This window comes from Gavialis gangeticus, unplaced genomic scaffold, assembly GCF_001723915.1.
Source record: "Gavialis gangeticus isolate Ggan-Ray unplaced genomic scaffold, GavGan_comp1, whole genome shotgun sequence".
Lineage (NCBI taxonomy): Eukaryota > Metazoa > Chordata > Crocodylia > Gavialidae > Gavialis > Gavialis gangeticus.
This window is the reverse complement of record NW_017728992.1, coordinates 48,753,613-48,765,013: the sequence shown is the minus strand read 5'-3', so window position 1 is coordinate 48,765,013 and position 11,401 is coordinate 48,753,613. Positions and strand designations below refer to the sequence as shown.

The following is an 11,401-nucleotide window of genomic DNA, read 5'->3' as shown; positions in this document are numbered from 1 at the left end:
CCGCCCGGCTCGGTGTGGGGGGGAGGGGCGGTTACCTCGTAGAGTTCCTCGGAGGCCATGCTGGGCGCCCGCCACGAGCCGCCGGGGGGGTCGCGGGGACTTTGCAGTAGTTGGTGCCCGCGGAGCGCTGCCCCGGCCCCCCGGTCGGGAGCAGGAGCGGGAGGAGGGAGGCGGTAGTACTAGTGCTGCCGCCGCTCCTGCTGCTGGCGGCGGAGCCCGTGCGCACCGCAGCTGCGCAGCTCTCCCCCCTCGCTCGCTCGTTCGCTCGCTCGCTCCCTCCCCCGCCCCCTCCTCGCGCGCGGTCCCTCAGTCTCGCGCGCACAGCGGCGGCGGTGCCCTGCGCGTAGCTGGCGCTTCTCAGGGCGGCCAATCGAGTGCCGAGCGCGCCGCACGCACGCTCAGCTCCGCCTCCAAATCGTCACTCCCGCCCCTCTCCTTCTCCCAGCCTCGCTTCCATCTTCCATTGTCTGCCCTTCGAAGTGAGGCGCGCAGGCGCGGGGCACCCCCCCCTTGGAAGGCACGTGGAGCTGCGCGCGCAGCCAGAGGGGTGCAGCGCCCCCTAGGGGAGAGAACTGCGCATGCTCCCTACCTTCAGCCCACGGCCTCACTGCTGCCCTCTGCTGGCACCCGGTGCCTGGGCTGTGGGTAGGCCTCCCAGGTCTTGGGGACCTGTGAGGGACTGAGCCAGGCGGTGCAACCTGCAAGCATGTGCCTGCTTGGCATGCTGGGAAAGGGCAACCCCCTCCCCTGTGTTTGAGCATGTGCCACACATTTTTACCCACTGTGGGGGTGGAAGGTGCAATCCCCAAGGCCCGACTATTGCCAGTGTGACAAGCACTGATTACAGGCATACCTCATTTTATTGTGCTTGGCTTTATTGCGCTTTGCAGATATTGCGTTTTTTACAAATTGAGGCAAGACCCTCCACCAGCAAAAAGATTACGACTCGCTGAAGGCTCAGATGATGGTTAGCATTTTTTAGCAATAAAGTATTTTTTAATTAAGGTATGTACATTGTTTTTTTAGACATAATGCTATTGCACACTTAATAGACTACAGTATAGTGTAAACATAACTTTTATATGCACTGGGAAACCAAAAAATTCGTGTGACTCGCTTTATTGCGATATTCGCTTTATTGCAGTGGTCTGGAACCCAACCCTCAATATCTCCGAAGTATGCCTGTACACTGGAAGGTCATTTCCACTTCCCCCTGTCCAGTGGGGACAGCAATAGTCCCCAGAGGAACCGAAGCGTCTTGAGATAAGACAGCGGCTGCCATGTTGTCCACTGCAGATCCTAAACAGCGAGGTGTGGTCTGGGCTTGGAAGGGCACTGCTAGGTGGAGGGTTTTTTGCGGGGGGCGGGGTCCAAATGAGACTTGGAACTGGTGGCTTCCCTGCATCAATTTTACAACCACGACAACCCATTGCAGTAGGACCAAATGAATATTTGTACAACAGACCTGTTTGCCATATTGTGTTATGTGCTACAGTAAGATCTAGGAACACTGCTTCTGCTTTCTGCCCAACCTGGAAGTCATTCTTAAATGTAAGTGGTAAGACAATAAGTATCTCCTCAAGGTGGATTACATTCATTTTATGTAGGAAACTATGGACTGGAGAATGAGGAATTTAGTGGCCAAGAGACTTTGAAACCAAAATGGTATTTTCAGAGATGAAATAATATCCATGACTTTTTGATCACATTTAACATAACTGATATCACTTGATGTCAGCGGTGGCCAGGACTTGGCTTGCTTTCTGTACCAATGCAGAATAATTACGTGGCTCCATCCCCACCCTCATCCTCTCTTGCCTTCTATTTCACCCCTTCATCTTGTTCCTCCATCCATTCTCATCTTGGTCTGCCTCGAGTGATTCATATCCTATGAATCCTTATAACTCTTAATTTTCTTTCTTCTCCCACATAGTCCTTCATATTCTTCTTGTTCTTTCTGTCCCCCAGTATCTTTCTCACCCTCTTCCCCTCCCTTATTCTCATTGATTAGAAGATATTTACAAGGTACAAGATTAGGTCTCTTGCATGCTTCAAAATAACCTTCCAACACAGAGACAAAGATGATGTCTCATGAACTGATTTAAGGGCATCGTAAATTGGAGATACTTCAAGTAGTAACAGTGAGTTTGGTTTGTTGACTCATATACTCAAGTTTGTCATTACCAAAGTCTGCCTCTTAAAATGAAACCCCAAATGAGAGAGCCTCCTCACTCACTAAACTGAGAAAAATTTTGGGTAGATCTGAATAATCTGACCTGAAAGTAAATTGTTAAAACAGTGACATAATCCGATATACTAATGGAAAAGAATAGCACTCCTGCTTATGGACTGCAGTAGATACGCTGGAAATTCTTGTTGAGTAATGTCAGTAAGGCTACTGCTTTATAAAGGCATGGATTTTTGCCCAGGGACTGAACAATCTAAAGGATATTATCTCCAAAATGGCCTACTTCTAAAGAGCATTAACACTGCAGTGTCAAATAACATTTAATTACATGATCACATACTATTTTTTTCCCATAGAACCCTTGCCTCATGGAGTATACAGGTTGGATGGTGCTCATCCGGTCATTAGCTATACACTATTTCTTTTTATCGTCATTATTCTATGGAAGGCCCTAAGGCTCACTTGCAGCACACTGTCCAGTGTACAGTAATATAATACAATATTACTAATTTTGTCATGGGTTTTTAATGATGCTCTCTCATGGTATTAGCTTAGTTCTTTCCAAACATTAATTTTAATTCACATTATGCCTGTGAGGTGAGCTGGAGGAAGTGAGCCACAGAGATTATAATCCAAATCATCAGAAGTGTCAACTAACATTGGGTGTCCAAATTGAGAGGCCTAAGGTTAGAAAATCTTTTTATATGTTCAAAGTACAGCCCCAATTTACCTCAGTTTTAGTTGGGACTGTTAAGCACTTCTGCAGCCAGAGCGGAGTATCTTAGTTTGGGTACCTAGAAAATGTAGATACCTATGAAAAGTTTATTTTAAGAATTTATCCAACATCCCAGTGGAACTCTGTGACAAAAGCTGGAATGGAACATAATTCTCCAGTGCAACAATCAGTTGCTTTAACCGTAAGGCACTTTCCAACTTCTGCACCAAATGAAGTCAGCATCCTAAAGACAATAGCCTCCTTCACGATACAGCCCTTATTCATTCCCGGAGCAAGTCCATCCCTGCACTGAATGAGTCAGGGGGCCTGTGGAAAAAATAGTGATGGTGTAATTAAAAGCTGTGTCATATTGCGTATAAATGAGTCCAACCCAATGTGCACAGACAACCTTAACATTAGCATTTTCCCAGCAAAGACCTCTGCTGCTTGAGTTAATGGAGTAACTGGCGCTGGTGGTAATAGCAAGCTGTTATTCACTACATGGCCCAACACCTAGAGACAGATGAAGATACACACTTAGCTAGCAGGTATCAAACTTACTGGCTAGAGGACAAAGGATTATTAAGCCTCAAGAATAAATAAGTTCAGAGCTAAGCTCTAGAAGAAAATGTGTCCTGTCTCCCATGTGTTTCACCCACTTCCCTTCTGTTATCTCCCCTTCCAGCTACTCCTTTTTCCCCTGTCACCCTTCTCCAGGTCCTCACATCCTTCACAAATATTTCTATCCTACTCCTGCCCAACTCTATCCTTTATGTTAGTTTATCCCTTCTATACTTCATGTTCCTCTATCCATCCCAGTCCCTTCGTGGCTACTGCTTCCATCTCCTCTCCACTCACCTCCCCTGCTTTAGCATCTCTTTCTGCTGTGTTCCTGCTTGTCCTGCATTTCTTCCCTCCTCACAAAGGTATTCCTCACCCATTTACATTCAAATGAGGGTATGTCCTCCTTGCTACCTGGGTGCTAGAAGGGACAGCACAGGAGAGAGAGTGCCCCTGTTCTCAGGTCTGCAGTAGCTGAAAGAAACAATTACAGGGGAAGTCTTGTTTTTATGCAGCTGTGGTCTGGAACATGCTCAGTTTCTTCATGGAGATAGTTGACCATATGCTTACAGTCAACACAGGATCAGTCAGGGGCTGGATCATACTCAGTGCCAACATAGTGTAAAGACAATTTAGTTGCCAAACTCTGGATAAGTCTCTACCAAGGATGCAAAAACAGAATTTTTATTCAGAGGTTTATTAACTTGCCAAATTTAAGCAAACTTTTGTAGGTATAACAAAAGACACATCCCTGGTACCAGAGTGAACCTGCTCCCCCATCCCAAAGAAATTTCAAGGGCTGGGGGTACTAGAACTTGTCAATGAAAAGCTTATAAGAATATTTTTAAAACAGACCCGATTAAGGCTGCTTATTTGCAGAGTTCAGGGCAGGGAGAGAGAATCTGCAGTGTTCCTCTAATAACTCCAGAAGCGGAAGTGGAACTCTGATTTCTTTTTTTGGGTGATCTTTGTACATTCCTGCTGGAATTGTTAGATAGCCAGGACTCCCATCTTGTGGTGCTAGAAGGTGGGGTCTAATTAAGTAGTGACAACCTGCCTTAGCAAACTGAGCTTCTGATTGGACTGGCAGAGCCAGGTAACAGCCTGGGTACTGTTATAAGTGAGCTCCTAGGGACAGCTCTAGTTATCTTTAAGACTGGGATATGTCCAAAGCAGGATATGGAAGCTGCTATTGATCTTGTGGTTTGTAATTCAGGTTTTGGGAGAACACAGGTTTATTTGTAACATTCCTTGATACAAACCATAACCTAGTGAGACAGATTCTATCCTTTTTCATTATCCCCTTAGTAGATCATCTGCTTTGGTGATTTCCTTAATTCCTTAGGCATATTCAACTAGAAAGCTAATATTTACTTAGTGTCTTTACATATGCTCCAGGGTTGGGGGGAGGGGACACTTTAATTAGAGCAGCTGTTGGGAGCTGCTGTAATTAAAGTGCCTGTAGCGTCTCGTGTATTTGGTGTCCAATGCTTCAAAATTGCGGTGGAGACACTTTTAACTACAGCTCATTCCATGTGTCCCCACTGCCATTTTGAAGTGCAGGGATGCTGAATACACGTGATGCCAAGATTAATCAACTGCTCTGAGGCATACTAATTAGCATGTGTCAGAGCAGACATTGGGCATGTGTATAGGTGCCCTAAGTTCTTTAAATTCTACTTGCTTGGGTAAGAGTGAAGACTAACAAAAAAAACCCCCACAATGCTTGGCAAAATGGACATGTTGAGATGGATTTCTGCTTCCAATTTGAGAAGAAATTTAGGGTTAAAGCTGTAGAATATTCAAAATATCAGGTCAGCCTAAAGAAGTAGCTTATTCACTCTTTTTGCAGAGTAATGGACATAGTGATGACTATGTTATCTGAAACATAAAATTGGAAACATTTTCTCAGAGGTTCAAAGGGAAGCATCACAAGCTGAGTAAATATTAGGTTAAAAACTCATGTTAGTACACATTCACAGACGTGAGAACAGATATTAATTCCTTCAGGAGTTTTCTACTGTATCATGACTAAATACAGGCTTATTGCCGGTTAATGTCGTCAGATAAAGACAGTCATTTGATCTGCCCAAGCCTGTGGACATGGGGCTTCAGTGGCATTTGGCAGCAGGGGGCTTTAGCTGCAGTTGCTTTCCCCTGTCACCACAGGGAGAAGAGCCAGTAGTGGCTACTTATCCCATGTTGCCATGGGAAAAGCACTGATGGTGGGATTTTACCACCCACCAAGCTGGCCTCTGACCTGGTGGTTCTCCTAGTGACCTAGTAGTCACTCTGGCCTGCAGCCCATGGAGGCTGCCAGCCACTGATCTAGAGCATTATCCTCATGGTCTGTGATTGGTTGTACTTCTCTGCGGCGCAGATGAAGAAGCAAAGTCTTGAAAGCACCACAAAGTGCTTTCAATTTTAATAAAACAATATGCAGATCCTTGGCCCGCAGATTCCAGTGACTGTGAATAGTCTGGTTCTTCTAACAATCTCCTAACAAATTAGAAGTACTGCAAGTACAGTCTAGGATGCACATAGTTGGCTTATTTGGCAATTAGAAAACAATGCACCATAGATAGAGAGTGATTAGTCCTAACCTATCTCAACTCTTGTCAAACTTATTTGCCCTGCAACTGGCTAGATCCTGTCATTCTGAATGCTGCTTTTAGAGAAAAGGCCCTTGGAGTAACAAGTAATAGCCTTAATAAGGTAAGAACAGCAAAGACCAGGTTTTTCCCACAGGAGTTAGGTGCACCCTTCCGCACTGCCTTTAACACTGAAATTAACAGGATTTGGCAAATGGCTAGTGCTAGTTACATGATTTAAATGGGTGCCTGCCTTGTTTTCAGGGGTTTCACATGCTTTATACTATTTGTTCCTGTGGATGGACTGTATTAGAACAGATTTATACCTTCAGGATCCAGCTCTGCTGGCCTGCTGGATCCAATACATGTGAATCTTTCAGAACCGTATCTCAGGATTGGCTGCAGAAGAGCAACTTCCATGGCATTTCATTCTATTTTTTTAAGTCTTGATAAGGGAATTGTGACTGAATCCAGTCTCTCCATCATACCTGAGAACTCCACTCTTTTGATAGTCTTCCCTCAGAACTTCCAGGGAAAATGAAGGTAGAGACCAGAGGACATTGTACTTACTTCACCTGGCACTCCTGCAAGAAGGTTTTACCACCCAACCTGTACTTTTGACTGGTTTCAGAGAGTGGGAATTTGCACAGACCACTAGAAGAATATAGTCTTTCAGAATTTCGTCTGAGAAAAGCTGAACTGTTTTGGCAGGAGGAAGAGGGTACTTTATGTATTAGCCTGAAACAGAAATCAGCATTAACAATTTCAGCCCAAATAGTTTAAGTATAGCAAAGTTATAATGGATGCAAACCAGGGTGTTGTAATAGAAAGTGTCAAGTAGCATTACCTCTAGGCATCGGTACCTGGACTGCCTATAATGAGAGAGTAGCTTTCAACATAATGTACTACAACAAGGATACAAGCTCAGAGTAGCACTGACATGCACAAACAACTATATGGAGGACACCTTAAGGTAGATTTTAGGGATGACTGCATTCCTCAGAAATAGCAAAGATACAAGTCAGTTGTACAGGTCATCTCAAGGGAGTGCAGAAGACAACTCGATTATAGCATCATGCCATTATGTGTCTTGTATATACCACATATAGGACACAGGAACAATTTTAAGGATGCTTTAGGGAATTTAACAAAAATGTTATTCAGACTTTTTTGGATCTTATCTGCAAAGCTGTGCACGTTAATTAGCTTCAGGGCTCAACGGAGGGACAAGAATAAAAGAAATGCATCTAAAACATCTTAAAAGTCACCTAGAATGATTTCTTTGTATGGAAGGGCCATGGTTTCAAGGTACAACACCTTTTAGTACTAAAAGCAAATAATACAATCTTTGCTGGGTCGTTGGGAATTTGCAAAGGTATAAAACTTTTGTTTCTAGCCATGCAGCACTAAAGGAAAAACTGTCAGGCCGTGAAAAGCTACCAAAAGTATGACTAAGTACCCATATTTCAATTCAGAAATCAGAGGAGATTGACTGCACTCTCTTCCTGGCCCTACCCATAAAACCTAACATGTAGAATACCAAAAGCAGACCAGAGATGGTCCCTTATCAAAAGTTTTCCTGTTTCTTCATACGATAGGAGAGCATAGAATGCTTATGGTTTGCTCCATGTCTTGTTCTTAACACAGATTATTCTTAAGACTACCTAAACCCAACACAAGGACTTTGCATTTGTAATTTGAGTTTTAGTTAAAAAAGTAAGCATTTTTTAATTTTTTAGAGTAGAAGCATTTTTTAAATTTTTTAGAGTAGAAACAGTAGACCATATTTGAGGGGCAAAATCCTAGAAAAGTAGGACTGGAAGGGACTTCAGGAGGTTATATAGTTCAGCCCACTGCTCAAGGCAGGATCATTGCTGTCTAAACCATCCTAGACAAGTGCTAGTCAAACCTCATCTTAAAAAGTTCCAAGTTTGGAGATTCCACAGCCTCTGTGGGTACTTGTCCCAATACAAAGAAGCAATTAGCAATGGTAGTCTGAAGCCAGGCAGAAGGCAGGGTGGAGTGGCTCCTTAGACATTGATTCAGAGAGGCATAAGCTTTCATAGGGAACAGCCTTATATTGTCAGACTCAGAAGCCGTCTGTCAACTATGAAAGCTTATACCTCTGAACCAGTTAATCACTAACATGCAGGGGCAGTGTCAGCCTCTTCCCTGTGTGGGGGGCTGAGGTAGGCTACACAGAAAATTGGGGGTGCTGTGCAGACAAAGGTGGGATATGAGCCCTGTGGGCTGGGCTGGGCCGGAAACTCTGCACCTCTGTAGGCTGAGGACAGGAGTGGGGTGGATTCAGCTGCATGGGGTGGGAGGTGGTGGGGTCTTGGACAGGGGTGATGCTGAGAGGAGTGGTTATGAGGAGACTAAATTGAATTTTGGGGTGGCCATAGCCCCCCCAAGCCTTCCTTTAGTGTTGCCCCTCCCCTTACCTCCACTCATAGTGAGAAAGTGCTCCCCAATATCCAACCTAAATTTCCTTTGCTGTAGTTTAAGACCATTACTCCTCTTTAAGATCATAATCTATTACTACCTTCTTTGTAACCTCCCTTCAGGTAACTGAAGATTATTATCAAATCCCCCCTCCAACTTTTCCTTTTCCAGACTAAATAATCTCAGTTTTTCCAACCTTTCCTCCTAAGTCATGTTTCCTAGACCTCTAATCATTTTTGTTCTCTCTGCTGGACTTTTTCCAGCTTGATCACATCTCTCTCTCATGGCAAAACTCTCATTGACTTCAATGGCTCAGGGATGAAGGGTCCAGGATGTCATCTAACGTAATTATTGTCAGAACCAAATTTAAGAAAGGTGCTGGATAACACTGAGTTAAGCTTAACATGTACAGGCAAGTTAATGGAAAAACCCCAAGAGACCAGTACACGTGCCCGAAACATGCCCCATGCTTGACCCTTTTGACATTTCCAGTGAGGTAATCTGAATTGGCACTGTGCACATGCCTGGTCTTGTTCTAGGCCTGATGTAATTGAACTAGAAACTTCCATAGGAGAAGCCGTGTGATTGGCCACCTAAAACATACTTAAGGCCAGTAAGTTTCTGCCCACAGCAGAGACCAGACTAGATAGGAGACCAGACCAGATCTGAGCGGAGACTGCTAGTGCAGAGACCGCCTCAGGAGAACCCTAGTTTGCATGGGCCTAGAGTCCCACTGGTCTCCCTGCCGTCGCCACTGTCGTATCCCGGCGTACCCCTTCCTAGAAAACGTTCATCTTCGTACCGATCACTCGTCATTGACCATCTGTCCGTTCCGATTACTCGTTTCATTCATCTCGAACTGATTACTCGTTTTCCACGATCAGGTCAACTCGTTCTACGTTTCGTTCGACTCGTTCCGGTTATCTCGTTCATCATTATCGTTACCGACTCGGCCTCGTTTTTCGTTCACTGCCTTCTTGTACCGTTTGTAACCAAGATTGACCTGGCCTACGCTACAATACCATCAGTGGCATAAGTAAGAGAAAAATAAAAGCCTTCTTTTGAAACCATACACGTCCTGGCCGCTCTGACTCCTCGCCACTAATCCCACCTGTTTGCTCATCTCGGGCCCACCGTGACAAGGCGCTCGCAGCGCCGACAATTATGAGGAAAAAGAAACTTAAAAAAATATGTCAGTAAGGAGAATCTTACTAAAATCTCAGGAAAAGCAATGTTCATGTACGGCAGGGGCAATTACTTGGACTGGAGGACCATAGGGAGTTTGGATGAGCTGTCTTGGGCCGGGTCAGCAATGTTATCCCCCCTCTCCTTCTTTCAGCAACTTGTCAAAACTCCCTATGGGGCTTTGGGCAGGCGGGGAACAGTGTTCAGGAGTGGGGTGGGTGCAATCTGCTCCCTGCATGCCTTGTCCTGTGAGTGGTGGGAGGAGGAGGCAGGAGAATGCATGCAGCAGAGCTTGCCCTAAAAGTGCAGTCCATGGCTGCCCCCATGGTGCTCTGTATAGGACTGCATTAGCCCGGGGCAGCCTGCACCATGCTTCCACCTGTGCCCACCAGGCCCTGGCCCAAGCCCTGGCCAGCACGCACCTTCTGATGGGGCTATTACCAATGTGGCTGCAGCCACCTGGGTGCTGCTCTGTTCCCGTTGCCTCCAGCAGGAGCCACACAGTTGAAGCTTCCCCCCACACCTGGCTCCCTGCCCACCCCCTGGAGTGGCGCAGCAGGGGCAGGAGTGGGAGGAGGAGCCATGGCTGGAAGTGAAGGGAGCAGAGCAGCACCTGGCCAGCTGCAGACACAGTGGGAACAGCCCGTCTGGAAGCTGCATGTGCTGGCTGGGGCCCAGGCTGGTGGGACTGTTCTGCTCCCCTCAACTCCAGCTGTGGTTCCTGCCCCTGCCCCTGCCCCTGCTGTGCTGCTTTGGATGGGCAGGCAGACAAGGGGGGAAACTTCAGCTGGGTGATTGCTACCCTACTACATGGGGTTTCAGCTGCAGCTCCTGACTGCCCTCCACCCACTTATAGGTGGCTGCTCATTGTGCCAGGCAGGTGGAGTGGGTGAAAGGCAGCTGGGAGCTGGAGCCAGATCTCCTGGCATTGGGGCAGGAGCTGCCTGGATGAAGTTTCCCCTTTGCCCACCTGGAGGGGCACAGCAGGGGCAGGAGCAGGAGGAGCTGTAGCTGGAGGTGAGGGGAGCAGAACAGCCCCACTGACCTGGGCCTGGCCAGCATTCACAGCTTTCGGTGGGGCTATTCCTGGTGCAGCTGCAGTTGGTTGAGTGCTCCCCTCACCTCCAGCCATGGCTCCTCCTTCCACTCCTGCCCCTGTTTCACTGCTCCAGGCAGGCAGGCGGGGGTGATGGGGAGGGAAAGCTTCAGCCAAGTGACTCCCACTGGAGGTGAGGGAAGCAGAGCAGCACCTGGCCAGCTGCAGCCACCCTGAAAACAGCCCTGCCAGAAGCTGCACACTGGCCAGGGCCCAGGCTGATGAGCGCTGCCAGTGCAAGCATGCTGTAGGCTGCCCCGGTGGGGCAGAGCATTGCAGGGGCAGCCACAGGCCAGATCCAGTCAGTTGACAAGCCAGATCCAGCCTGCAGGCTGTATTTTGCCCACCCTTGGTGTATGAGCACAGAACATGTATGTGCTCAAGAGGTAATTATTAAAGGGTAATTTTTTCATAACATTCAGTAGAACAATAGCCACAGAAGTCCTCTTCATCATTTACCAGAATTCTGCTGTGTCCCAGCCTGTGACTGTGGTAAGCTTGTCTGGCAGTCACACTTCAAAGGGCACCACACGGCACAAGCTAGTTCCTACACTAGGAACAACTTAGATTGGGTTTTAGCTACCCTAGTCTGTGGGCTGGATCCAGCCCATGGAGCCATT

At 46.7% G+C, this 11,401-nt stretch overlaps 1 protein-coding gene across 3 annotated transcripts in view; it reads right to left on the bottom strand.

The window, feature by feature from the left end:
- Nucleotides 1–252, bottom strand: part of CDYL (chromodomain Y-like) — a 190,220-nt gene extending 189,968 nt beyond the window's left edge. For 2 of the 3 annotated variants that reach the window (XM_019522062.1, XM_019522080.1), the window contains exon 1: nucleotides 36–250. In XM_019522062.1, the coding sequence (XP_019377607.1) occupies nucleotides 36–59 (24 nt within the window). In that variant the 5' untranslated portion in view covers nucleotides 60–250. Of the gene's footprint in view, nucleotides 1–35 lie in introns of all 3 variants that reach the window. The other variant, XM_019522072.1, reaches the window with a different exon arrangement.
- Nucleotides 253–11,401: the final 11,149 nt, after the last annotated feature.